The 25,818-nt window shown below is 40.8% G+C and overlaps 2 protein-coding genes across 2 annotated transcripts; both read left to right on the top strand.

Moving 5' to 3' along the window:
- The first annotated feature begins 2,411 nt into the window (after nucleotides 1–2,411).
- On the top strand, nucleotides 2,412–4,487 carry LOC141406148 (uncharacterized). The gene is made up of 4 exons (XM_073991265.1): nucleotides 2,412–2,534; nucleotides 2,757–2,952; nucleotides 3,019–3,182; nucleotides 4,195–4,487. The coding sequence occupies exons 1-4, from the start codon at nucleotides 2,478–2,480 to the stop codon at nucleotides 4,345–4,347; spliced, it is 570 nt and encodes a 189-aa protein (XP_073847366.1). The 5' UTR covers nucleotides 2,412–2,477; the 3' UTR covers nucleotides 4,348–4,487.
- A 19,125-nt stretch (nucleotides 4,488–23,612) lies between these two features.
- On the top strand, nucleotides 23,613–24,711 carry Ccs (Copper chaperone for superoxide dismutase). Its single transcript, XM_073989692.1, has 3 exons — nucleotides 23,613–23,728; nucleotides 23,790–24,424; nucleotides 24,483–24,711. The coding sequence occupies exons 1-3, from the start codon at nucleotides 23,714–23,716 to the stop codon at nucleotides 24,616–24,618; spliced, it is 786 nt and encodes a 261-aa protein (XP_073845793.1). The 5' UTR covers nucleotides 23,613–23,713; the 3' UTR covers nucleotides 24,619–24,711.
- The last annotated feature ends 1,107 nt before the right edge of the window (nucleotides 24,712–25,818 follow it).

The following is a 25,818-nucleotide window of genomic DNA, read 5'->3' as shown; positions in this document are numbered from 1 at the left end:
AAGCACCGTTTCTTTGTGAAAGGCTCTATGGAAGCACCCTTTCTTTGCGAAGGGCTCTATGGAAGCACCCTTTCTTTGCGAAGGGCTCTATAGAAGAACCCTTTCCTTGAGAAAGGCTCTATAGAAGCACCTTTTCCTTGAGAAAGGCTCTATAGAAGAACCCTTTCTTTGAGAAAGGCTTTATACAAGCATCCTTTCGTTGAGAAAGGCTCTATAGAAGCAACCCTTCTTTGAGAAACGCTTTATAGAAGCACCCTTTCTTTGAGAAAGGGTCTATAGAAGCACCCTTTCTTTGAGAAAGGCTCTATACAAGCATCCTTTCGTTGAGAAAGGCTCTATAGAAGCAACCCTTCTTTGAGAAAAGCTTTATAGAAGTACCCTTTCGTTGAGAAAGGCTCTATAGAAGCAACCCTTCTTTGAGAAAAGCTTTATAGAAGTACCACTTCTTTGTGAAAGGGTCTGTAGAAGCACCCTTTCCTTGAGAAAGACTCTATAGAAGCACCACTTCTTTGAGAAGGGCTCTATAGAACAACCCTTTCTTTGAGAAAGGCTCTATAGAAGCACCCTTTCTTTGAGAAAGGCTCTATAGAAGCACCCTTTTTTGGGAAAGGGTCTATAGAAGCACCCTTTCATTGAGAAAGGGTCTATAGAAGCACCCTTTCTTTGAGAAAGGTTCTATAGAAGCACCCTTTCTTTGAGAAAGGTTCTATAGAAGCACCCTTTCTTTGAGAAAGGCTCTATAGAAGAAACCTTTCTTTGAGAAAGGGTCTATAGAACCACCCTTTCTTTGAGAAAGGCTCTATGGAAGCAACCTTTCTTTTAGAAAGGGTCTATAGAAGCACCATTTCTTTGAGAAAGGCGCTATAGAAGCACCCTTTCTTTGAGAAAGGCGCTATAGAAGCACCCTTTCTTTGAGAAAGGCGCTATAGAAGCACCCTTTCCTTCAGAAAGGGTCTATAGAAGCAGCATTTCTTTGAGAAAGGCTCTGTAGAAGCACCCTTTCTTTGAGAAAGGCTCTAGAGAAGAACCCTTTCTTTGAGAAAGGGTCTATAGGAGCACCCTTTCTTTGAGAAAGGGTCTACAGAAGCACCCATTCTTTGAGAAAGGGTCTATAGAAGCTCCCTTTCTTTGAGAAAGGGTCTATAGAAGCACCCTTTCTTTAAGAAAGGCTCTATGTAAGCACCCTTTGAGAAAGGATCTATAGAATCACCCTTTCTTTGAGAAAGGGTCTATAGAAGCACCCTTTCTTTGAGAAAGGGTCTATAGAAGCACTCTTTCTTTGAGAAAGGGTCTATTGAAGCACTCTTTCTTTGAGAAAGGGTCTATAGAAGCACTCTTTCTTTGAGAAAGGGTCTATAGAAGCACCCTTTGAGAAAGGGTCTATAGAAGCACCCTTTCTTTGAGAAAGGGTCTATAGAAGCACACTTTCTTTGAGAAAGGGTCTATAGAAGCACCCTTTCTTTGAGAAAGGGTCTATAGAAGCACACTTTCTTTGAGAAAGGGTCTATAGAAGCACCCTTTCTTTGAGAAAGGGTCTATAGAAGCACCCTTTCTTTGAGAAAGGGTCTATAGAGGCACCCTTTCTTTGAGAGAGGGTCTATAGAAGCACCCTTTCTTTGAGAAAGGGTCTATAGAAGCACCCTTTCTTTGAGAAAGGATCTATAGAAGCACCCTTTCTTTGAGAAAGGGTCTATAGAAGCACCCTTTTTTTGAGAAAGGCTCTATAGAAGCAACCTTTCTTTGAGAAATGGTCTATAGAAGCATATTTTCTTTGAGAAAGGGCCTATAGAAGCGCCTATTCTTTGAGAAAGGGTCTGCAGAAGCATATTTTCTATGAGAAAGGGTCTATAGAAGCACTCTTTCTTTTAGAAAGGCTATATAGAAGCACCGTTTTTTAGAGAAAGGGTCTATAGAAGCACCCTTTCTTTAAGAAAAGCTCTATAGAAGCATCCTTTCTTTGAGAAAGGCTCTATAGAAGCGCCCTTTGCGAAAGGCTCTATAGAAGCACCCGTTCTTTGAGCATGGCTCTAAAGAAGCAAATATTTCCCATTTCTAGTCTGATCTTGGATCCCACCTGTTGAAAATTCAATAAGACTTCTGATTCGTTCTAATTAGGCGGAGGGTATATAGATGTTGGCAAGGCTACAGATTCTGCTTTATTTATTGAAACACTGTAGATGATACTGTAACAATAACAATATTTATGGAAATCTAGTTGTTACATCAACGGCAACAGTAGTAAGTACATATGTACATGTATGCATTACATAGTCCACTTGACTATTTACTTTGTCTCCATTAAAAACATGTAGATGTGTTAATTAAGATTCTGTTTGTTGACTGTTTCCAAATTATCGTGTAATTAGTTTGAAATTAAAAAATTATTTACATTTTGTCACGAGATGCTAAACTATATATTTAAAAATCAAATTTCAATCCGGTTTAGACATAGCGTTTAAACCGTTTAATCCGTAATTATGAAACTTTTTTCCTCGGTTTTATTTTTTGCAAATGTGCTATTTTGCTTAAGTGAGGTGAGTGATAAGAATAAAACATCGAAGCGTGGATCCTGGAGGATATTTTTACAATCGAACACCTCAAGCGAAATTCTACAAAGAATGAGGAAAGCTAAAGGACTCTAAACCAAGTTTTTTAATGCTTACAATAATCTGCATAATCCTGTCCACGTTTGAACAACTATTCTGAAATCGGAGATTTCATTAAACCTTTGCTCTTTTTCCCTCATTCTGTTTCAGCTTGCCCGGGGTCAATTCAATTATTGTGTAGAATTTTTGGAACCCGAAGTATTTGCGGCATGTGACGATCATCCCGATTATTACTTGGATAAAGCCGTGGATATGAGTACTATATCCATTCAACATAGTAGTGAAGGTAATTTGCTCGTTAATGGAAGCGTTAAAATGATTAAATCATTTCCTGCAGATTTACCGGAAAGTATTTCCTTTTTTTCTGTTGTTCAGTTATATCCAATAGTTTTTTTTTTTTGCTCTCTGCAGGTTAAAATCGAAACTTTTAAAAAAGAAAGAGGTGAATGGCAACCCACCGTTTTTACTTCAAAACGAAAAGATGTGTGTATTGCGGCATTCGATGACAGTGAATTGTGGGCTAAATATTGGGAAAATACACCGGACGAACAAAAGACGTGTCCATTAACGGAAGGGGTAGGTGGTCATCCTAAAATAATTAACATCAGCTCACGTAAATTCTGCGTTAGTATTCTCACTCACTAACCTTGAAGTTGAAACGGAAGAGAAACAAAACTCACGAAGAATTCACGTTCAGAACAGGGCTATATTAGACCGTGGCGATTTGTACGGAAGGAAATACACCTTATTGGGTCCTTCGGATTTCTGATTCCTGGGATTGTGCTGAGCAAAAAAGTCCACTAGACCACATGTCTACGGTGAAAATCGAGGCTCCGATTTTGACTTGAAGTTTTTTATCCACAAGGCCAAAACTGCCTGAAGAAGCGTTCAATTGTTTTTGCGAAGTACTAGTGAGTTCATAATTTTTGTCTTGCATCGAAAATCTCAATGGTTTAGCTGTTATATATTAAATATAAAAAACGCGGATAAAAAACTTCAAAATCGTGAGGCTTGAATTTCATCGTAAACATATCGACGCCTCCAAATAATAGTATGCTAAGTCGACTTAGCGTGTTTTCAAGTTCTTTACATTTTTATATTTAACGTCCTTTAACTTAAGTTCTGTCAAATTTTGGTAATGATCGGACAATCCGAACAGAAGTTATTAACAAATATTTACTTAGCATAGTACTGAAGGTCAAAGAAATTTCTAAACTTTTAGAGCTTGTCCTGCAAAACTCGCTTTTCAGAATTAGCAAACTATTATTTGGAGGTGTCGAACGTCCTTTAACTTAAATTCTGTCTAATTTTGGTAATGATCGGTCAATCCGAACAGAAGTTATAAACAAATATTGACTTAGCATAGTACTGAAGTTCAAAAAAATTTCCAAACTTTGAGAGCTTCTCCTGCAAAACTAACTTTTTAGACTTAGCATACTATTATTTGGAGGTGTCGATATGGTCTAGTGGACTTTTTTGCTCAGTACAATCACAGAAATCAGAAACGCGAAGGGCTCAATAAGGTGTTCAAATCGCCCCACCCTACTGTATAATTAGATTTTCAAATATTTTTTCTTTATTATTTTAGCAAAACTTAGACCTGAATATCTCAGAGGAAATATCTTTTAATTTACCAACGCCCAACATAGAAGGGGAATATAAAAGTCGCCTAGAATTGGGAACTCCAAGTGATGACTTCTATTTATGTACAGATGTGTTTATAGTTATGCATCGATTATAGGTGCACAATATCAGGGAAAAAATGTAGAATAATTATTTTTTTATAGATCACTGTTCCGAATAATATAGTATTGGTATAAAAGAAAAAATGGTTTGCGAAATACGAAAGAGATATATACGACCGAAATCGGTAGAAAAATATACTTGAACTTCTGAATGAAATTTTTTAAGAATAGTTAAGAACGCCCAAAATGTACTTGAATCAAGGGCAAGTCATATGGAGAACTCTGAATATTCTTGCTGTAGGTCATCTTTATAGACGAGCTGTAGGTCGTCTTTATAGACGAGCCGTTGGTCGTCTTTATAGACGAGCTGTAGGTCGTCTTTATAGACGAGCTGTAGGTCGTCTTTATAGACGAGCTGTATGTCGTCGTCTTTATAGACAAGCTGTTGTAGGTCGCATTTATAGAAGAGCTGTAGGCCGTCTTTATAGATGAGCTGTAGGTCGTCTTTATAGACGAGCTGTTGTAGGTCGTCTTTATAGACGAGCTGTTGTAGGTCGTCTTTATAGACGAGCTGTATGTCGTCGTCTTTATAGACAAGCTGTTGTAGGTCGCATTTATAGACGAGCTGTAGGTCGTCTTTATAGACGAGCTGTAGGTCGTCTTTATAGACGAGCTGTTGTAGGTCGTCTTTATAGACGAGCTGTTGTAGGTCGTCTTTATAGATGAGCTGTAGGTCGTCTTTATAGACGAGCTGTAGGTCGTCTTTATAGACGAGCTGTAGGTCGTCTTTATAGACGAGCTGTAGGTCGTCTTTATAGACGAGCTGTTGTAGGTCGTCTTTATAGATGAGCTGTAGGTCGTCTTTATAGACGAGCTGTTGTAGGTCGTCTTTATAGATGAGCTGTAGGTCGTCTTTATAGACGAGCTGTTGTAGGTCGTCTTTATAGATGAGCTGTAGGTCGTCTTTATAGACGAGCTGTAGGTCGTCTTTATAGACGAGCTGTAGGTCGTCTTTATAGACGAGCTGTAGGTCGTCTTTATAGACGAGCTGTAGGTCGTCTTTATAGACGAGCTGTAGGTCGTCTTTATAGACGAGCTGTAGGTCGTCTTTATAGACGAGCTGTTGTAGGTCGTCTTTATAGATGAGCTGTAGGTCGTCTTTATAGACGAGCTGTAGGTCGTCTTTATAGACGAGCTGTAGGTCGTCTTTATAGACGAGCTGTTGTAGGTCGTCTTTATAGATGAGCTGTAGGTCGTCTTTATAGACGAGCTGTTGTAGGTCGTCTTTATAGATGAGCTGTAGGTCGTCTTTATAGACGAGCTGTTGTAGGTCGTCTTTATAGACGAGCTGTAGGTCGTCTTTATAGACGAGCTGTAGGTCGTCTTTATAGACGAGCTGTAGGTCGTCTTTATAGACGAGCTGTTGTAGGTCGTCTTTATAGATGAGCTGTAGGTCGTCTTTATAGACGAGCTGTTGTAGGTCGTCTTTATAGACGAGCTGTTGTAGGTCGTCTTTATAGACGAGCTGTTGTAGGTCGTCTTTATAGACGAGCTGTTGTAGGTCGTCTTTATAGACGAGCTGTTGTAGGTCGCATCTATAGACGAGCTGTAGGTCGTCTTTATAGACGAACTGTAGGTCGTCTTTATTAAGACGAGCTGTAGGTCGTCTTTATAGACGAGCTGTTGTAGGTCGTCTTTATAGACGAGCTGTAGGTCGTCTTTATAGACGAGCTGTTGTAGGTCGTCTTTATAGACGAGCTGTAGGTCGTCTTTATATACGAGCTGTTGTAGGTCGTCTTTATAGATGAGCTGTAGGTCGTCTTTATAGACGAGCTGTTGGAGGTCGTCTTTATAGACGAGCTGTTGTAGGTCGTCTTTATAGACGAGCTGTTGTAGGTCGTCTTTATAGACGAGCTGTTGTAGGTCGTCTTTATAGACGAGCTGTTGTAGGTCGCATCTATAGACGAGCTGTAGGTCGTCTTTATAGACGAACTGTAGGTCGTCTTTATTAAGACGAGCTGTAGGTCGTCTTTATAGACGAGCTGTTGTAGGTCGTCTTTATAGACGAGCTGTAGGTCGTCTTTATAGACGAGCTGTTGTAGGTCGTCTTTATAGACGAGCTGTTGTAGGTCGTCTTTATAGACGAGCTGTTGTAGGTCGTCTTTATAGACGAGCTGTAGGTCGTCTTTATAGACGAGCTGTAGGTCGCCTTTATAGACGAGCTGTTGTAGGTCGTCTTTATAGACGAGCTGTAGGTCGTCTTTATAGACGAGCTGTAGGTCGTCTTTATAGACGAGCTGTAGGTCGTCTTTATTAAGACGAGCTGTAGGTCGTCTTTATTAAGACGAGCTGTAGGTCGTCTTCATAGACGAGCTGTAGGTCGTCTTCATAGACGAGCTGTAGGTCGTCTTTATTAAGACGAGCTGTAGGTCGTCTTTATAAACGAGCTGTAGGTCGTCTTTATAAACGAGCTGTAGGTCGTCTTTATAGACGAGCTGTAGGTCGTCTTTATAGACGAGCTGTAGGTCGTCTTTATAGACGAGCTGTAGGTCGTCTTTATAGACGAGCTGTAGGTCGTCTTTATAGACGAGCTGTAGGTCGTCTTTATAGACGAGCTGTAGGTCGTCTTTATTAAGACGAGCTGTAGGTCGTCTTTATTAAGACGAGCTGTAGGTCGTCTTTATTAAGACGAGCTGTAGGTCGTCTTCATAGACGAGCTGTAGGTCGTCTTCATAGACGAGCTGTAGGTCGTCTTTATTAAGACGAGCTGTAGGTCGTCTTTATAGACGAGCTGTAGGTCGCCTTTATAGACGAGCTGTTGTAGGTCGTCTTTATAGACGAGCTGTAGGTCGTCTTTATAGACGAGCTGTAGGTCGTCTTTATAGACGAGCTGTAGGTCGTCTTTATAGACGAGCTGTAGGTCGTCTTTATTAAGACGAGCTGTAGGTCGTCTTTATTAAGACGAGCTGTAGGTCGTCTTCATAGACGAGCTGTAGGTCGTCTTCATAGACGAGCTGTAGGTCGTCTTTATTAAGACGAGCTGTAGGTCGTCTTTATAAACGAGCTGTAGGTCGTCTTTATAGACGAGCTGTAGGTCGCCTTTATAGACGAGCTGTAGGTCGTCTTTATAGACGTGCTGTAGGTCGTCTTTATAGACGTGCTGTAGGTCGTCTTTATAGACGAGCTGTAGGTCGTCTTTATAGACGAGCTGTAGGTCGTCTTTATAGACGAGCTGTAGGTCGTCTTTATAGACGAGCTGTAGGTCGTCTTTATAGACGAGCTGTAGGTCGTCTTTATAGACGAGCTGTAGGTCGTCTTTATAGACGAGCTGTAGGTCGCCTTTATAGACGAGCTGTAGGTCGTCTTTATAGACGTGCTGTAGGTCGTCTTTATAGACGAGCTGTAGGTCGTCTTTATTAAGACGAGCTGTAGGTCGTCTTTATAGACGAGCTGTAGGTCGCCTTTATAGACGAGCTGTTGTAGGTCGTCTTTATAGACGAGCTGTAGGTCGTCTTTATAGACGAGCTGTAGGTCGTCTTTATAGACGAGCTGTAGGTCGTCTTTATTAAGACGAGCTGTAGGTCGTCTTTATTAAGACGAGCTGTAGGTCGTCTTCATAGACGAGCTGTAGGTCGTCTTCATAGACGAGCTGTAGGTCGTCTTTATTAAGACGAGCTGTAGGTCGTCTTTATAAACGAGCTGTAGGTCGTCTTTATAGACGAGCTGTAGGTCGCCTTTATAGACGAGCTGTAGGTCGTCTTTATAGACGTGCTGTAGGTCGTCTTTATAGACGTGCTGTAGGTCGTCTTTATAGACGAGCTGTAGGTCGTCTTTATAGACGAGCTGTAGGTCGTCTTTATAGACGAGCTGTAGGTCGTCTTTATAGACGAGCTGTAGGTCGTCTTTATAGACGAGCTGTAGGTCGTCTTTATAGACGAGCTGTAGGTCGTCTTTATAGACGAGCTGTAGGTCGCCTTTATAGACGAGCTGTAGGTCGTCTTTATAGACGTGCTGTAGGTCGTCTTTATAGACGTGCTGTAGGTCGTCTTATATAGACGAGCTGTAGGTCGTCTTATATAGACGAGCTGTAGGTCGTCTTATATAGACGAGCTGTAGGTCGTCTTTATAGACGAGCTGTAGGTCGTCTTTATAGACGAGCTGTAGGTCGTCTTTATAGACGAGCTGTAGGTCGTCTTTATAGACGAGCTGTAGGTCGTCTTTATAGACGAGCTGTAGGTCGTCTTTATAGACGAGCTGTAGGTCGTCTTTATAGACGAGCTGTAGGTCGTCTTTATAGACGAGCTGTAGGTCGTCTTTATAGGACGAGCTGTAGGTCGTCTTTATAGACGAGCTGTAGGTCGCTTTTATAGACGAGCTGTAGGTCGTCTTTATAGACGTGCTGTAGGTCGTCTTTATAGACGAGCTGTAGGTCGCCTTTATAGACGAGCTGTAGGTCGTCTTTATAGACGAGTTGTAGGTCGTCTTTATAGACGAGTTGTAGGTCGTCTTTATAGACGAGCTGTAGGTCGCCTTTATAGACGAGCTGTAGGTCGTCTTTATAGACGAGCTGTAGGTCGCCTTTATAGACGAGCTGTAGGTCGTCTTTATAGGACGAGCTGTAGGTCGTCTTTATAGACGAGCTGTAGGTCGCCTTTATAGACGAGCTGTAGGTCGTCTTTATAGGACGAGCTGTAGGTCGTCTTTATAGACGAGCTGTAGGTCGCCTTTATAGACGAGCTGTAGGTCGTCTTTATAGACGTGCTGTAGGTCGTCTTTATAGACGAGCTGTAGGTCGCCTTTATAGACGAGCTGTAGGTCGTCTTTATAGACGAGTTGTAGGTCGTCTTTATAGACGAGCTGTAGGTCGTCTTTATAGACGAGCTGTAGGTCGCCTTTATAGACGAGCTGTAGGTCGTCTTTATAGACGAGCTGTAGGTCGCCTTTATAGACGAGCTGTAGGTCGTCTTTATAGGACGAGCTGTAGGTCGTCTTTATAGACGAGCTGTAGGTCGCCTTTATAGACGAGCTGTAGGTCGTCTTTATAGGACGAGCTGTAGGTCGTCTTTATAGACGAGCTGTAGGTCGCCTTTATAGACGAGCTGTAGGTCGTCTTTATAGACGTGCTGTAGGTCGTCTTTATAGACGAGCTGTAGGTCGCCTTTATAGACGAGCTGTAGGTCGTCTTTATAGACGAGTTGTAGGTCGTCTTTATAGACGAGTTGTAGGTCGTCTTTATAGACGAGCTGTAGGTCGCCTTTATAGACGAGCTGTAGGTCGTCTTTATAGACGAGCTGTAGGTCGCCTTTATAGACGAGCTGTAGGTCGCCTTTATAGACGAGCTGTAGGTCGTCTTTATAGACGAGCTGTAGGTCGTCTTTATAGACTAGCTGTAGGTCGTTTTTATAGACGAGCTGTAGGTCGTCTTTATAGACGAGCTGTAGGTCGTCTTTATAGACGAGCTGTAGGTCGTCTTTATAGACGAGCTGTAGGTCGTCTTTATAGACGAGCTGTAGGTCGTCTTTATAGACGAGCTGTAGGTCGTCTTTATAGACGAGCTGTAGGTCGTCTTTATAGACGAGCTGTAGGTCGTCTTTATAGACGAGCTGTAGGTCGTCTTTATAGACGAGCTGTAGGTCGTCTTTATAGACGAGCTGTAGGTCGTCTTTATAGACGAGCTGTAGGTCGTCTTTATAGACGAGCTGTAGGTCGTCTTTATAGACGAACTGTAGTTCGTCTTTATAGACGAGCTGTAGGTCGTCTTTATAGACGAGCTGTAGGTCGTCTTTATAGACGAGCTGTAGGTCGTCTTTATAGACGAGCTGTAGGTCGTCTTTATAGACGAGCTGTAGGTCGTCTTTATAGACGAGCTGTAGGTCGTCTTTATAGACGAGCTGTAGGTCGTCTTTATAGACGAGCTGTAGGTCGTCTTTATAGACGAGCTGTAGGTCGTCTTTATAGACGAGCTGTAGGTCGTCTTTATAGACGAGCTGTAGGTCGTCTTTATAGACGAGCTGTAGGTCGTCTTTATAGACGAACTGTAGTTTTTTTTCTTGTTGGAATATTCTTTCTAAAACTCAAATATGGAACCTTTGCAAGTACCAACAATCGTGTGTTTCAAGTGCAAAACACAAATAACAACTCCTACATATGTTTGGTGTCGCAACTGCGATAGGAAATTCCATTTCTCACCATGCTCAGTGCTATCAGAAATGAGTTATAAAACTATGGGCACAACAAAAAAGCTGGAATGGAAATGTGAAATATGCAAACCAAGGCAAAGAGTAAGCAACAGCTATCATGCACTTGTGTATGAACCTGCACAGCCAACTGAAAAAGCATCACAACAACCACAAGCTATGACACAACAACAGCAGAGAGATGAGGAGAATGACGGTTCAGACGAAGTTCTCAACGACAACAGAAAACGTTTCAGAGACGAAACAGCAACAACATCTAGCAACAGCATCACAACAACTTGTGTGTCGAATTGTCACAACAACAACAACAGCGAATATGCAGTACTTAGGACAGATATGGGAGAGATCAAAACAGCGATGCAAGCAATGATCACCAATATGAATGCGTTGACTGCGTCAAACAGTTACATGGCAGAGAAACTAAATGCAAGCCTCGAGAAAATAAATGAGACACTCTCAAACATCTCTACACAGGTCGTTGAACTTCAAAATAAAGACCTTGAGAAGAGTAAGCAAATTAAAGAGATGGATATAAAGATACGAAGATTGGAGCAGAGGTCTTTAGAGAAACATATTGAAATAAATAATGCAAACGCAGCAACAATGGAAGCAGAGACGGTAGTTAAAAAAATTGCCGCTTCTGTTGGCGTCGATATCAATGATGGTCACATTGAAAACGCATACAACATTAAAAACAAAAACAAAATTATAGTCGAATTCTCTTCATTAAAAAAGAAAAAGGAGATGATGGACAAATTAAAAAGGCATCGGGTAGATGAAAATGTTCTCTATGACAGCAACGACAACCCAACAAACAGATACGTTTATGTCAACGATGAACTTACTGGAGACAATAGGCGTATCTTATGGATGACTAAAGTAAAGGCTAAGGAAAATGGATGGAAGTATGTTTGGGTAAAGGATGGGCGTATATACGCAAAAAAAAAAATGAAAGCTCATCACAAATAATTATAAACACCGTAGCAGATATTGACATGATCACAATAAATCTCTCAGTTTATGCCTTTTTCCAACTTTCTACTACGAACGGTTTTCAAAATTATAAATAAACAAAATTATCTGCCTATTTTTTAAAACTTTTTTTGTGAAAAAAGAAAACAATACTATCTGCCTATTTTTTATACTTTTTTTTATGAAAAAAGAAAATATTTAATAAAAATGAATTATAGAAATGAAACTCTCAATTCTTTTAATGAACTGGATGAGCATATAAACAGCACAAGGATTTGGGTAATATGCATGAATATTCGTTCTATTAGGAAGAATTTCACCGAATTTATGACTAGAATTAATGGCATAATAAACAAATTAACAATAATTATCCTCACGGAAACAAATATTAGCGATGACGAAACCCAATTTTATGAAATAAATGGTTACCATTCGGTATTTATAAATAGGAAAAATAGAGGAGGAGGAATCGCTCTTTACATACAAGATCAAATATCATTTAAAAATGTTGCTATAAATACTGAATTTGTCGAATCCTTACAAGTTGAAATATCATTAAGTCACAATAAAATAATAACAATTATTCCTTGCTATCGGCCACCCCATTTAAATATAAAAAACTTCATCGACGAACTAGATAAATGCCTTAAAAATATCAACAAAAAGCAAGATATAATATTAGCTGGTGATATGAACATAGACATTACGTCCAATACCATGTCAGTAAAGAACTATTTGGATATGTGTGCCTCTAATGGTCTTGAATGTGCTATAACTGGTACAACCAGAGAATGTGAACGCACTAAGAGCAAAACCTGCATTGATCATCTATTTATAAGGCATAATTCGCGAAACATTGTTAAATCGGCCATAATCGCTACGACCATATCAGACCATTATACGATATTTGGATGTATCGAACATGAAACCACATCAATATATCGATCCGACATAGCATTGGAGAAAACAACACTTAATAATAAAAAAGTAAATAGCTATATAAAACAAATAGACTGGGGTAGTATTATCAATGAAGATTATGGAACAAACAATTTGTTTAACAAAATTTACACAATTTTTACTCAAATTTATAAAAAGTCAACCGAATGCAAAAAAAATTATAAGAAGTAGAAGTGCGCAACCCTGGCTAAATGAAGAGTTACTAAACTGCTGTAATACGAGGGATGTGCTGTATAAAAAGTATCGGAACAGTAAAAATGCAGTTAATGCGAAACTCTATAAAGTTTTCAACAATCAATTGAATAAAAAAATAATATTTGCCAAGAATGCATATTACTACGGTAAATTTATCCAATGCAGAAGCAATATCCGCGAAACATGGGCGACAATTAATGAAATTATTGGAAAGAAAAGCAATAGTATTGATGAATCCGTGAAACTTCACTTTGCAAACCGAAACATCCTCGAAGTCACCGAACATTTTGCAAACCAATTCAAAACTAATGTCGAAAATATAGTGCATGTATGTAATAAACAAACTCTTCCTACCACACAAACAAACATTCTTCATTCAATCTTTCTGGAAAACACATACATAGAAGAAGTCAGAAACATTTTAAAAAGTCTCAATACAAGGAAAAGTGCGGGAACGGATGGCATTCGCGCTATCGACCTCAAAAACCATGCGGACTTAATGGCACCAATTTTAACAGATCTGATAAATAAAAGTCTGAACGACTCGATAATTCCCGATCTTTTTAAAATATCAATTGTTCGTCCAATCTACAAAAGTGGTAGCAAATCAAACTGCGAAAACTACAGACCCATATCAATTTTACCAGTCATTGAAAAAGTTCTAGAAGAGATAGTTGTGAGGAGATTAAATAACTTCTTAGCGAAACACAACATAATACACAAAAATCAGTACGGATTCCAAAAAGGAAAAAATATTAACCAACTTCTGGGAAATTTCACAAATATCATAAATCAAAAGCTTTCTGAACAAAAACAGTGTCTGGTCATGTTCATCGATTTCAGCAAAGGATTTGATACTCTGTCACACCCAAAATTGGTAAGCATACTCGAAAATAATGGAATTAGAGGTCACAGTCTCAACTGGTTTAAACAGTACTTAAACTGCAGAAGGTTTAAAGTGAAAATCGATAACCAAACAAGCAGTGAATACATGTTGGATTATGGAGTACCTCAAGGCTCGAAACTTGGGCCGGTCCTATTTATAATATATGCCAATAATATGGTACAGTCACTCGAGGATTGCATTACTTTTTCATATGCAGACGACACAGCCATTATTGTAGCGGATAAATACATACGTACGGCAGAATTTAAAATGCAAAAGACAATGAATAAAGTGACAAAATGGTGCCACGACAACGGATTGGTAATAAACGCTAATAAAACCAAATTAATGCACTTCCGACCAAAACACATACCTCCCACAGAAATCACCATAAAATTTCACAACTACGAGTGTCTTCACCGAAGTACTTTCGAATATCAACAAATATATGACACCTGCACAACACAAATTGAAGTCGTCGAAACATTTAAATATCTAGGAATAATATTGGACTGCAATCTGAAATGGAAACCTCAGATAGATAATGTTAGAAAAAAACTACGGAAATCGTCATACGCTCTATATCATTTGAGTAATTGTGCCCCTTATCACGTTTTGCGACAAGCATATTTCTCACTCGTCGAATCATACCTAAGACATGGGATATCTGCATGGGGTAATGCATCAAACTGCCGAACCCTCCAACTTGCCCAAAATAGCGTACTTAAAATACTTGAGAAAGGCCTACATCGACATGAAGAAAATCAACAACAGCGAAATCAAAATGAAAGTATATACAGACATCTTCATGTATTAAACATAGAAAACCTATACAAAACAACAATAATAAACGAATTTCACGACGAGAAGAACTTCCCTGTAGGAAATGTCAATAGTGAATCTATACTGACTTACTACTGACATTGTCAACAGTACTACTGACAAACTGTAGACAACTAATCTAATTTCCTATAGACATTTTGTATGAACGTGTCATTCGAAAGTCAGTACTGACAATGGAACTAGTATGTCAATAGTAGGTTAGGTTAGGTTAGGTTAAAGGACGCGCAGCTGTCGTGTTGGACAGCCACTCCACTCGGAGACCTTATGGTCCATTGTGTTCATCCTAAAGTAAGGGTAGGAGAAAAGAAAAGAAATAATAGCATATCGAGTTTAGAAATAGGAAAAAGGAATAATTAAGTAAGTTATAGGATAGTTGAGAATGATTAAGTAAGTGCTATGGATTGAAAGATTATTTGTAAGGAGAGAGAGAGAGAGAGAGCGAGTAAGGAGGTTAGCAGTATTAAAAAGTTGTAAGTTGCTCGTTTTGAAGCCACTTCAGACCCTTGGCGAGAAGAAGCAGTGTTATCGGCTCGGCTTGGCAGAGTGTTGTCAGAGATGATAGTGTGTGTTCACCCATTGTTTGAACTCTCCTGGTCCTGAGCATTGGACAACGGCATAATAAGTGCTCAATCGTCTCTGTTTCTTCTTCGTCTTCGCATAATCTGCAGTAGTCCGTGGGGTCATCTCTATCCCATTTGCAGGTCATTGATCTTATCCTGCAGTGTCCCGTGATAACTCCAATCATTAGTTTTAGATCGGGTTTTCTCATAGAGAGTAGGGAAGTGGTCTTCCTTTTAGAGAGGTTGGGCCAGATTGCCTTTGATACCTTGCAGCCAGGTTCGTTATTCCAGATCTGACCAGCCTTCTCCCTGTATGTTTGTTCTAGGAGCCGCATGAAGTGACACAGGGGTGGCCTGATTGAGTTATCGATTTCGATGTCGCTTGACTCAGATCCGCGACGTGCCAGTTCATCCGCCTTTTCATTTCCCTCGATGTCGCAATGCCCCGGGACCCAGCACAAGGTAACGATTGATCGTAGGGCCTCCAAAGCTTTCCTGCAGTGCAAGACCGCAGCAGATTTGATTGAATGGGATCTAAGTGATTTTAGGGCCGCTTGGCTATCCACATAGATAGTCACCGGTCCGGCTATATCCCCTTCCATGTTTTTAATCAATTCTGCTGCTTTCGTGACCGCAAAGATTTCGGCTTGGAAGACGCTACAATTTTCGCTTAGCTTGTACGAGATCCGTAAGTTGAGGGTATCGCTGTAGACGCCCGCTCCTGTTCCCTTTTCCATCTTGGATCCGTCGGTATAAATCTCTATACCGGGTAGAGGTAGGGATTTGTGGGTCCAGGCTTCTCTGTCAGGTATCCGAACTTCAATGTCGTCGAAGTGTAATTGTGGTGATATATAGTCACTGATTACCTCCAAACCCACCGATAGTCCAGATTGTCGTAAGATAGCAGCATGGCCGTAGTCGAAGTTACGCCATGAATTTAACTCCTTGAGTCGGAGAGCACTCTTTGCTGCCAACTCCTGTACTACGAGATTCATCGGATGAAGATCCAGTAATACATTGAGAGCAGCCTGTGGAGTGCTTTTCATGGCACCGGTAATTAGAAGAGATGCCGCTCTTTGAACGACATTAATCTTGCGGAGAAGGGATGTCTTATTCAAAGCATTCCACCATACCAATGAACCATAAGTTAGAATGGGGCGAAAAAATCCAATGTATGACCTGTGGTTTCAAACCCCAACTCTTACCAATAGAGTTCTTGCAAGAATAAAGGGCTATAAGTCCTCTCTTGGCACGTTCCTCGACATTCCTTTTCCACGTTAGTTGGTGGTCCAGGATAATGCCAAGGTACTTGGCCTCTAGGGAGAGCTTTAGGGCCACTCCATCCAGCGTTGGTAGGGGGAATGGTTTGACTTTTCTCTTGTTCGTAAATAGAACCAGCTCTGTCTTAGATGGGTTCACCCCAAGTCCATTGTTGTGTGCCCATCTTGATAGTTTGTCCAGAGCTCCTTTCATGAGTTCCGATAGCGTTTGTGGGAACTTCCCGGTGATCATTATGACCACGTCATCAGCATAAGCTACAGTCTTTATACGTAGTTGGTCAAATTCCTTAAGTATTTCGTTAATCACCAGGAGCCACAGCAGTGGTGATAATACACCTCCTTGTGGTGTGCCCCTGGTGACAGACTTCCGAATGGAGGTCTCACCGATATTTGAATTGATTATCCTGCCGCTAAGCATTCCATCGATCCAATTGATCAGTGTAGTGGAAACACCTAAGTTCAAGAGTGAATTGTGGATGGATTCGAGTTTGACGTTATTAAAGGCGCCTTCTATATCTAGAAACGCTGCTAACGTATAGTTTGAGCCCATCATATTCCTCTCGATTAAACCAACGACTTCATTAAGTGCAGTCTCCACCGATCTGCCTTTGATGTAGGCGTGTTGGGCAGGACTAATAACACTGTTTCCAAGTTTGGACCTTATTCCTAGGTCAAGCAATCTTTCTAACGTTTTCAATAGAAAGGAAGATAGGCTGATTGGTCTGTAGTCTTTGGGAAGCGTGTGACTTGACTTCCCCGCTTTGGGGATGTATGTCACCGTGACCTCCCTCCACAGAACCGGTGTGAACGATAGACGTAGACAGGCCCTATAAATATGATCCAGGTGTGGTATCAACACCTCCAATGCATTTTGTAGCATAGCAGGGAAGATACTATCTGGACCAGGTGATTTAAAGGGCTTAAAAGTGTTTATCGCCCAAGCTATCTTTGTGTGACTTATGATCTCCTCGATGACACTCACTTCCCCTGTGGCTTGGTTACACATTGGTGGATCGGCTGAGCGATCTGGTGCATCCATGCAGTTGGGAAAGTGGGTTTTGGCCAGGAGATCCAGAGTTTCTAGACCGGAGTTAGTCCATGTGCCATCATCCCGCTTGATACTGCCGATGGATTTAGGGTCCTTCGACAGTACTCTACGAAACCTGGCTACATCCTTTACTCCCTCTATAGACTCGCTAAAGCAGATCCAAGATCTGCGTTTAGCCTTCTTTATTTCGCTGTTGTACTTATTGAAAGATACCTTGTAGTTCTCCCAATCTGTGGACAACTTCGTTTTGTTGGCTTTATTGTAGAGCCTTCTGCTAATCTTCCTGAGATTAGCCAGATCTTTCGACCACCAGACCGGTTGACATCTTCTGCCTGGGTAAGTGAGTGGGCAGGCGGTCTCATAGCTGTCCACCAAAACCTCTGTCACGTGATTCACTGCACTATTAACCTCTGTGGCTGTTTGGGGGTATCGTGACACTCCCAGCTTGGAGCTTACTAGTTCATTGAATTTGTTCCAGTCGGTTTTCCGTGGATTTCTAAATGGTGGCTGTCGAATGCCATTAACAGAGACTTGGAAGAATATCTTCCGATGATCCGAAAAGGAGCATTCTTCCGATACCCTCCAGTCACTGATAATAGATTCGTCTTTATTAGTGAGGGTTATGTCTATTACCTCCCCCCTGATTCTATTTTGAAAAGTGTATTCATTTCCCCTGTTGCATATTCTGAGATTATATTTTAAGATAAAATCGAATACGGACTCACCTCTGGCATTTGTGTCTCTGCTGCCCCAGTGGAAATGGTGAGCATTGGCATCACATCCTAGGATGATGAGGCAAGTGCTACCCATCTCTTTGACAAGCTTCTCCACGTCATTACCCGGTGGGTCAGGGCTCTCGAATGGCATGTAAATGGACGAGAATATGGTGGCTCCATGGGAGCTGCATTCCATCCTTACAGCCGTAATATCACCTCCGCTGAAATTAGAGAGGAATATTAGTTTAAGACTCTTTTTAGCAACTACACAGGTTCTAACCTTGTCCCCGTTGGATGTGGCGAAGGTGGTGTAGTTGCTATCGTTTAACCCAGCAACCTTATTCTTGTATAAGTAAGGCTCCTGGATTAAGACGATGTCAACTTCAGACTTCTTGAGGGCTAGAAGAAGTTCAGCAGCAGCCGCTTTGCAGTGATGCAGATTAATCTGCATTATGCGAAGCGGCTGCTGCCTCCGTTCCTCCACTACTTTCGTCCTAGTCGGAATCTGATCCATCCTAGACCAAAATGTAGTTTGCCCTCACGAGTCCTTAAGTATTCTTGCCCCTGAGTGTCTATTGACACCCTGATGGCAACACCTCCATTTTCCGCATTGTGGCTGACCAGATTCCATGTGCTGGTCCGGAGATTGGGGTTTTGTCTGCCGAGTATGGTCAGTATGCGCGCGGGATCCACAGGTGGAGGTGGCACCCAAGCTGACAACACTCTTCTGAAAGGGACCTCGTTGACCCCAACGACTGCCAATTGACATCCCTCCCAGAGTTCGCCAAGACCCTCTATCGTGGAAGTGAGGAAATCCAGAGATTCCCTATTTTCACAACAGATGACCCTAACGCCTCTGTATGGAGCGGCACTGCCAAATTGGGTGTGTTTAGGAGGTTCCCCTTCTCCTGCGAACACGATGTCACGCAGACGAGTTTCGATAAGTAGCCATCGATCCTCTCTGATTACCCAATCAGGGTCAGATTTATCGATGACCGCTGCTCGCAACTCATCCGGCACCATCGGTCTGCTTGTTCTTTTTCCCCTGCTGTTGGTCTTGAGATGGGAGCTGGAAGATTCCTTGTGGCCCAAGTTAGCTTGTGAGGCTGAACTGGCTGCGGCATCTTTCCTGCTCCCAGTCTTAGGGCAACCGGCTGGGGAGGTATGAACGATGGGTTGTTGACCTGATGTGGGCCTCTTTGCACTGGGGAGTGGCTCCTCCATTGACCTGTCTCTCTTCACCGCGATTTTTGGTGGAGATGGATTGGGCTTGGTAGGTGCTCCCCCAGGTGCGGAGACCGGTGTTCGGTCGGACTTCCCAGATTTTGAACTCTTATGATGCGTCCCCTTCGGCTTGGCTGCCTTCTTCTTTGAGGTTTGCCCTGTCTGTGTGACGGGACATCCCTTTGAAGAGAGCTTTGAGGTCGAAGGAGGCGAATCATTTGATGGTTTACGGATCATGTCAACGTCGCTCCCAGTTTGGCCCTTGGGGGCTGTGGGAGTCGATGTAGGCATTGACCTAACCTCTTCGTTTGCCGTAATAAGAGAAAGCTTGCTGATATCAGGTTTTCCCTTGGGTAAGTGAGGGTGAGATCTTTCGATCTTTTTCACTACCTTGAGATTAATCCTGATCAGCTTGCATTCTCTCAGCGTTATAGATGAGGGTTCCCTGTCAATGAACTTCCTGAGGAAGTGCATTGCTCTGTGGTACGCCTTCCTCTTTTTGGCCCATTTACTAGCAGAGCTATCTGAGGTGGTGGGAGCTTTCCCGGCCGGTATTTTGGTCGGAGCTCCTTCCTCAACAGCAGCCAGTCCTTTTGAGCCAGCAACATCGGCTGCGGCCGATGGTTGGGTAGCTGGTGCATCGGTTGGTCCAGAGTTCATACAGGTGGCTGCTTCCACTGAGGTCGAGGCCGACTCATCGTTGACTACAGTCGCTGGAATGACTGTGGTGTTCATTTCGTCATCCGATGAGCCGTCCTCGGCCCCAGTAGAATAGCCACCCTGACTGAGACGCAGGGCCAACGTCTGCTCCAGTATCTCCAGGAGTTTCCGGCTTTGTTCAGCCAAACTGTCAGTGACAGCTCCCAGAGTGGGTACCTTCGGTCCGTCCCCTCCCGACACTACCGTCCCGTCAACCGTTGACTGGGTTGCCCCAGACTTGGTAATAGATTTTGAAGAATTGTCCTTTGGCATTGCATTGTTGTCATCAATCGGATTAGTTTTGGTTGGTTTTTTGTTTAAATTTTTGCTCTCCATACGTCATAGATTTAGTGGGGGAAGTGAGGTCCACCATGGCATAGCCCTCCTGTACCATGGCAAGGACATGACAACTAAGCCATTACTGCGTTGAGATGCCCAGGTATCAACGAGGCTCCGTTCTAATACAGTTGGTACCCTAACTGCAAACCTTAGAACACCGATGGGCACGGTTTCGCCTGACACCCCGGCGTTAGGGGGTCTCTAATAAGTAGGAGACCGCTACTTGGATAACCTTTGGTCGGTCACAGTTCCCCAACTCAACACTTCCAGGGTGTTGAGTGTGGAAACTGTGACCTTAAGCCCCCGCATCGCGTCAAGATTGTTATCCCTGGCGAGGGATGTCAATAGTAAGTCAGTAGTTCCTGAGGAACCATGTGTTGACATTGGAGGTAGTGAGTCAGTATAGACATTGGAGGTAGTAAGTCAGTATAGACATTGGAGGTAGTAAGTCAATATAGACAATGGAGGTAGTGAGTCAGTATAGACATTGGAGGTAGTGAGTCAATAGTACCAGATTTTCAATACTAAATTTTTTTAGCTTATTTGGAACTTTTCATAGATAAAACAGCTATATAGTACGTTTAATAAGGAGATGAAGCTACACATTTGTTTAAATACTATATTTCATTAAAGAATAAAACTAATAATATTGAAAATGCTAAAAATGTACAAATTGCGTATTACAGTATTTTTATCTTTTTAAATGGCTAAGCCAAAGATTCCACATAAGTAAAAATTAGTAAATAAAGACAATGTTTTCAAGGCTGCTTAAACATTTTAACATATAAATAATAAAAAACGTTTTCGTTTTATTTTCTTGGCCAAGTCGCACCAATGACTTGTCTGCTTAAAATAGTTCTTCTTCTGTTGCACTTAACGTTTTATCAGGCGATTCGCTGAATGTTGATATAACATCTAGGAATTGGAAAGAATAAACATGTATAAATAAACATAAATAAAAAATATGTCCTTAAATTTGCTTGCCTATTATAGCTGTATAACATTGGCAAAATCTCACAATCGATTTTTTCCAAATAATTCTTCAACATTGTAATTCATTATTATGTTTAGTTGCATTCAGTATTTCCAGCGAGACGGGACAATATATACATCAGGCTCCACAATCTTCTCTAAAGGTTCCACATAATGTCTAATTATCGAAATTTCACCACAAATGTTGTTAGTCGCCTCAGAATTCGTGCTATAGAATTGTTTAATTTTCACATGTCTTTTATATTTTCTTTTGCTCATACTTGTTATTGAAATTATATGCTTTAAGTTTTCACGATATTTTATTGATTTTTACAAAAACACTTTTTTCACCAACCACAAAAATTATTTTACGCCAAACAATTAAGAAAATTAAAAAAAAAGATGCTTCGTTGGGCTATCATCGGTCAATATACACAATGCTTCTTCTTATTAAGGTAAAGGTATCAATAGTTGACAACCTGGTGACAAAGTGTTGACTTTGTCACCATATTAGTAGACAAAGTGGCGACATGTCAACACATGACCCCACACTTCCTACAGGGTTGCTGCAACCTATAGATCACAGTCAGAATACAAGACAGCGAGCCGAAGGAAGATTCAAAGTACCGTGTTTCAAAAATAACTATGGCAAAAGATCCCTACATGTCAGCCTCCCCACAACAATGAATTCAATACCAGTATCTATACTAAACATAAGTAACAAATTTAAAAGAAAAAAGTTGATAAAACAATTTCTTATAAATTCACATTAATATTTTCCCTCTCTTGAATTAAAGTATTATTAGTAATGGTAATTTTTCTTGAAAATAATATTATATATTGTAATACTACAGCTGAACTACAAATTGTTTTTAAATATTTGTATATAGTCAAACTACATTTAAGTTCATCCTGCAGACAAGCCTAAAGCTTCGCGGGATTAATAAATTGTATACGATTTTTATATGAATAAATAAATAATATAAAAAAAAAAAAGTTCGTCTTTATAGACGAGGTGAAGGTCGTCTTTATAGACGAGGTGAAGGTCGTCTTTATGGACGAGCTGTAGGTCGTCTTTATAGACGAGCTGTTGTAGGTCATCTTTATAGACGAGCTGTTGTAGGTCGTCTTTATAGACGAGCTGTTGTAGGTCGTCTTTATAGACGAGCTGTTGTAAGTCGTCTTTATAGCCCAGCTGTTGTAGGTAGTCTTTAAAGACGAGCTGTTGTAGGTAGTCTTTATAGACGATCTGCTGTAGGTCGTCTTTATAGACGCGCTGTTGTAGGTCGTCTTTATAGACGAGCTGTAGGTCGTCTTTATAGACGAGCTGTTGTAGGTCGTCTTTATAGACGAGCTGTTGTAGGTCGTCTTTATAGACGAGCTGTTGTAGGTCGTCTTTATAGACGAGCTGTTGTAGGTCGTCTTTATAGACGAGCTGTTGTAGGTCGTCTTTATAGACGAGCTGTTGTAGGTCGTCTTTATAGACGAGCTGTTGTAGGTCGTCTTTATAGACGAGCTGTTGTAGGTCGTCTTTATAGACGAGCTGTTGTAGGTCGTCTTTATAGACGAGCTGTTGTAGGTCGTCTTTATAGACGAGCTGTTGTAGGTCGTCTTTATAGACGAGCTGTTGTAGGTCGTCTTTATAGACGAGCTGTTGTAGGTCGTCTTTATAGACGAGCTGTTGTAGGTCGTCTTTATAGGCGAGCTGTTGTAGGTCGTCTTTATAGACGAGCTGTTGTAGGTCGTCTTTATAGACGAGCTGTAGCCACCAGTAGTAAAGATTCTAAAGGCACTATTCCTCTTCATGGTGATTCCGGAAAACATACACAGCACCACAACAGCATTACACGCCATATCCACACACATCAGTCGAGGACTGAACCAGAAAAGGCCGTGCGATCGAACAGTTATGGTGGCTCTTGACCTATAAGATTTTCAATACCGCCAAGGAAAAAAAAGGACTTCCCTCCCATATCTGGAGAAGTATAAATTTTCCCTAGATAAAAAAAAAATATTTTTGTGTTCAGGACAATAACCACAATCTTTGGTAAAAATTAAAAAAAAAATCACAGCGCTATATTTTTTTCATTCTACATTTATTTGAAATATAAAAGATGTTGGGAAAGTCGCACATGAACGCGATTTATGTCTCGATTTTTTAGGCGAATTGTTCAGATAATGGACATTATCAATGGTTCCAAAAAATGTCAATATAGGTCAATGGAGGGCAAATTGCGAGAGACTCATGTATTTTTTTACACTTTTGTGTATGAGGCCGAGCATTTCTACGCAACAGTGATTGATATAGGTATATCAACTAACAAATCGGACGACAAATAGTAGAATGTGAACATAGCTATTAAAAATTCTCTGCTGTACCGCTGTGAATACTGAACACAGCTCTTTTATAACAGCTGATTTATATCAACAGCTGTTTACAATTTTTGTTTTGATCTGTGGCTTTAAAGTTCTAGAACTCTTGAGGAACAAATCTAATTTAAATAATCTGAATACATTAATCTTCAGGAAATATGGCTGAAATTAAGGTACGGACTTTGTTTATGGTCCATTAACATCTATTTCTAAGTTCCCATTTTATTTCTCTAGGTTGAATTTGCAGTACAAATGAAGGGCGAAAAATGGGAGAATAATGTTCGAGACGCCTTAAAGGGTATGGGCGAATTGGAAGTAGACAACAAACAGGGCAGGATAATTGTACATACCAAAGAACCCTGGTACAAACTACAGGAAAAGATTGAGGCAACTGGTTGCAAAGCTGTGTTAGCAGGTTTCGGAGGACAATCGGCGGTTTCCATTATAAACACAACTGGCAGCGATGTCGACCGTTGTCCCATCCAAGGAGTAATACGTTTCACAGCCATACGCAACGATAAACCTGGCGTTGTGGTTGATGGTGTGGTGGATGGTTTAACACCGGGTTTACACGGCATACATGTCCACGAAAGTGGTGATGTTTCGGCTGGTTGTGCATCAGTTGGTGGACATTATAATCCTCGCGGTTCTCCACATGGCTCACCTGAAGATGATGCCAATAACCGGCATGCTGGAGATTTGGGGAATATCAGAGCTGATGCAAATGGCAGGGCAACATTCCGTTTTATGGATAATATTTTAGAGGTATATGAAATCATTGGACGTTCGGTGGTTATAACACAGGGTCCAGATGATTTAGGTCGTGGTGGTAATGAAAAGAGCCGTATTGATGGAAATTCCGGAGAAAGGTTGGTGGAAATGTTATGTGCAAGTTTTTTCTATTTATTTCATTTCAATTTCTTTTAGGATTGCCTGTGGTATAATTGCTCGTTCTGCTGGTATTTTACAAAACTTCAAAAAGATTTGTGCATGTGATGGTGTTACGCTATGGGATGAACGTTATAAACCCATAGCAGGTGGTACAAGAGCACAAAAGTTGTAGTTTTAATGGAATAATAATAAATTAATAAGTACGTGTGTAGTGGTTTGTAATAGATTTATAAATTGGTTAAGGCATTTAATTGTATACATACCATTAGGAAAACGGATAAATAAAACAGTAGAACTGTATTGACTATTATATATACCATTGAGAGATTTGGTATTAGTAACTTTCGTACCGACTATTTCTAGGAAAAATAATGAGGCTACCTCAGTTTCTATCTTCAATTAAAATACTTTCATCAACAGCAGTGGCTTTGGTGCCCTTTTCGATTTGCTGTAAACGTTGTTTACATTTACTTTTATATGGTTGGACAATCTTCCAACATAGTACAGGTGGTGATATGGATATGGTGGCATGGATCTGTAATAAGAGGTATTTCATTTAAATCAAAATATTTTGAAGTGAAAATCGTTCGCCTTAAAGGCCTGCGTACATAAGCTGCTCTGCCTGAAGGCCTGCGTACATAAGCTGTCTTGCCTGCTTACCTTGCTTACTTCTGATAAAAGAATAAAAAAGAAAAGGGCAACCCAGTTCGAAATTTCCTCGGCCTTCTTTATTCTTTTATTTTTATTATGTCAAAAATGAAGCAGGAAAGCAAGGCAATCAGGCAGAGCAGCTTATGTACGCAGGCCTTTATTGCCTTGCTTTCCTGCTTCAATTTTGACATAATAAAAGTAAAAGAATAAAGAAGGCCGAGGAAATTTCGAACTGGGTTGCCCTTTTCTTTTTTATTCTTTTATCAGAAGTAAAGGCCTGCGTACATAAGCTGCTCTGCCTGATTGCCTTGCTTTCCTGCTTCAATTTTGACATAATAAAAGTAAAAGAATAAAGAAGGCCGAGGAAATTTCGAACTAGGTTGCCCTTTTCTTTTTTATTCTTTTATCAGAAGTAAGCAGGCAAGGCAGCTTATGTACGCAGGCCTTTACTTGAAAAGCTATTATTATTGTATTGTTCGGCTACAGGAATTGTTCGGCTACAGGCATTTTAAAATTAAAAATCGGGTGTTGATTTTTTTATAGTTTCTTTGTTTTCCAATATTTCGATTGGAGTCTCCAATCATCTTCAGGGAACTACAAATGATAATTGTGTTAACAGAAATTATTTAAATAAACTTATTAGCTCTGTTCCACAACTAAAAAGCCTGGGTACATAAGCTGCCTCGCCTGCTTGCCTCGCTTTACTGTTTCATTTCTGATA

The sequence above is a fragment of the Musca autumnalis genome, unplaced genomic scaffold, assembly GCF_047663935.1.
Source record: "Musca autumnalis isolate F117 unplaced genomic scaffold, ASM4766393v1 scaffold_5, whole genome shotgun sequence".
NCBI classification, from domain to species: Eukaryota; Metazoa; Arthropoda; class Insecta; order Diptera; family Muscidae; genus Musca; species Musca autumnalis.
The sequence above is the reverse complement of the archived record's forward strand: the minus strand, read 5'-3'. Positions and strand labels throughout refer to the sequence as shown.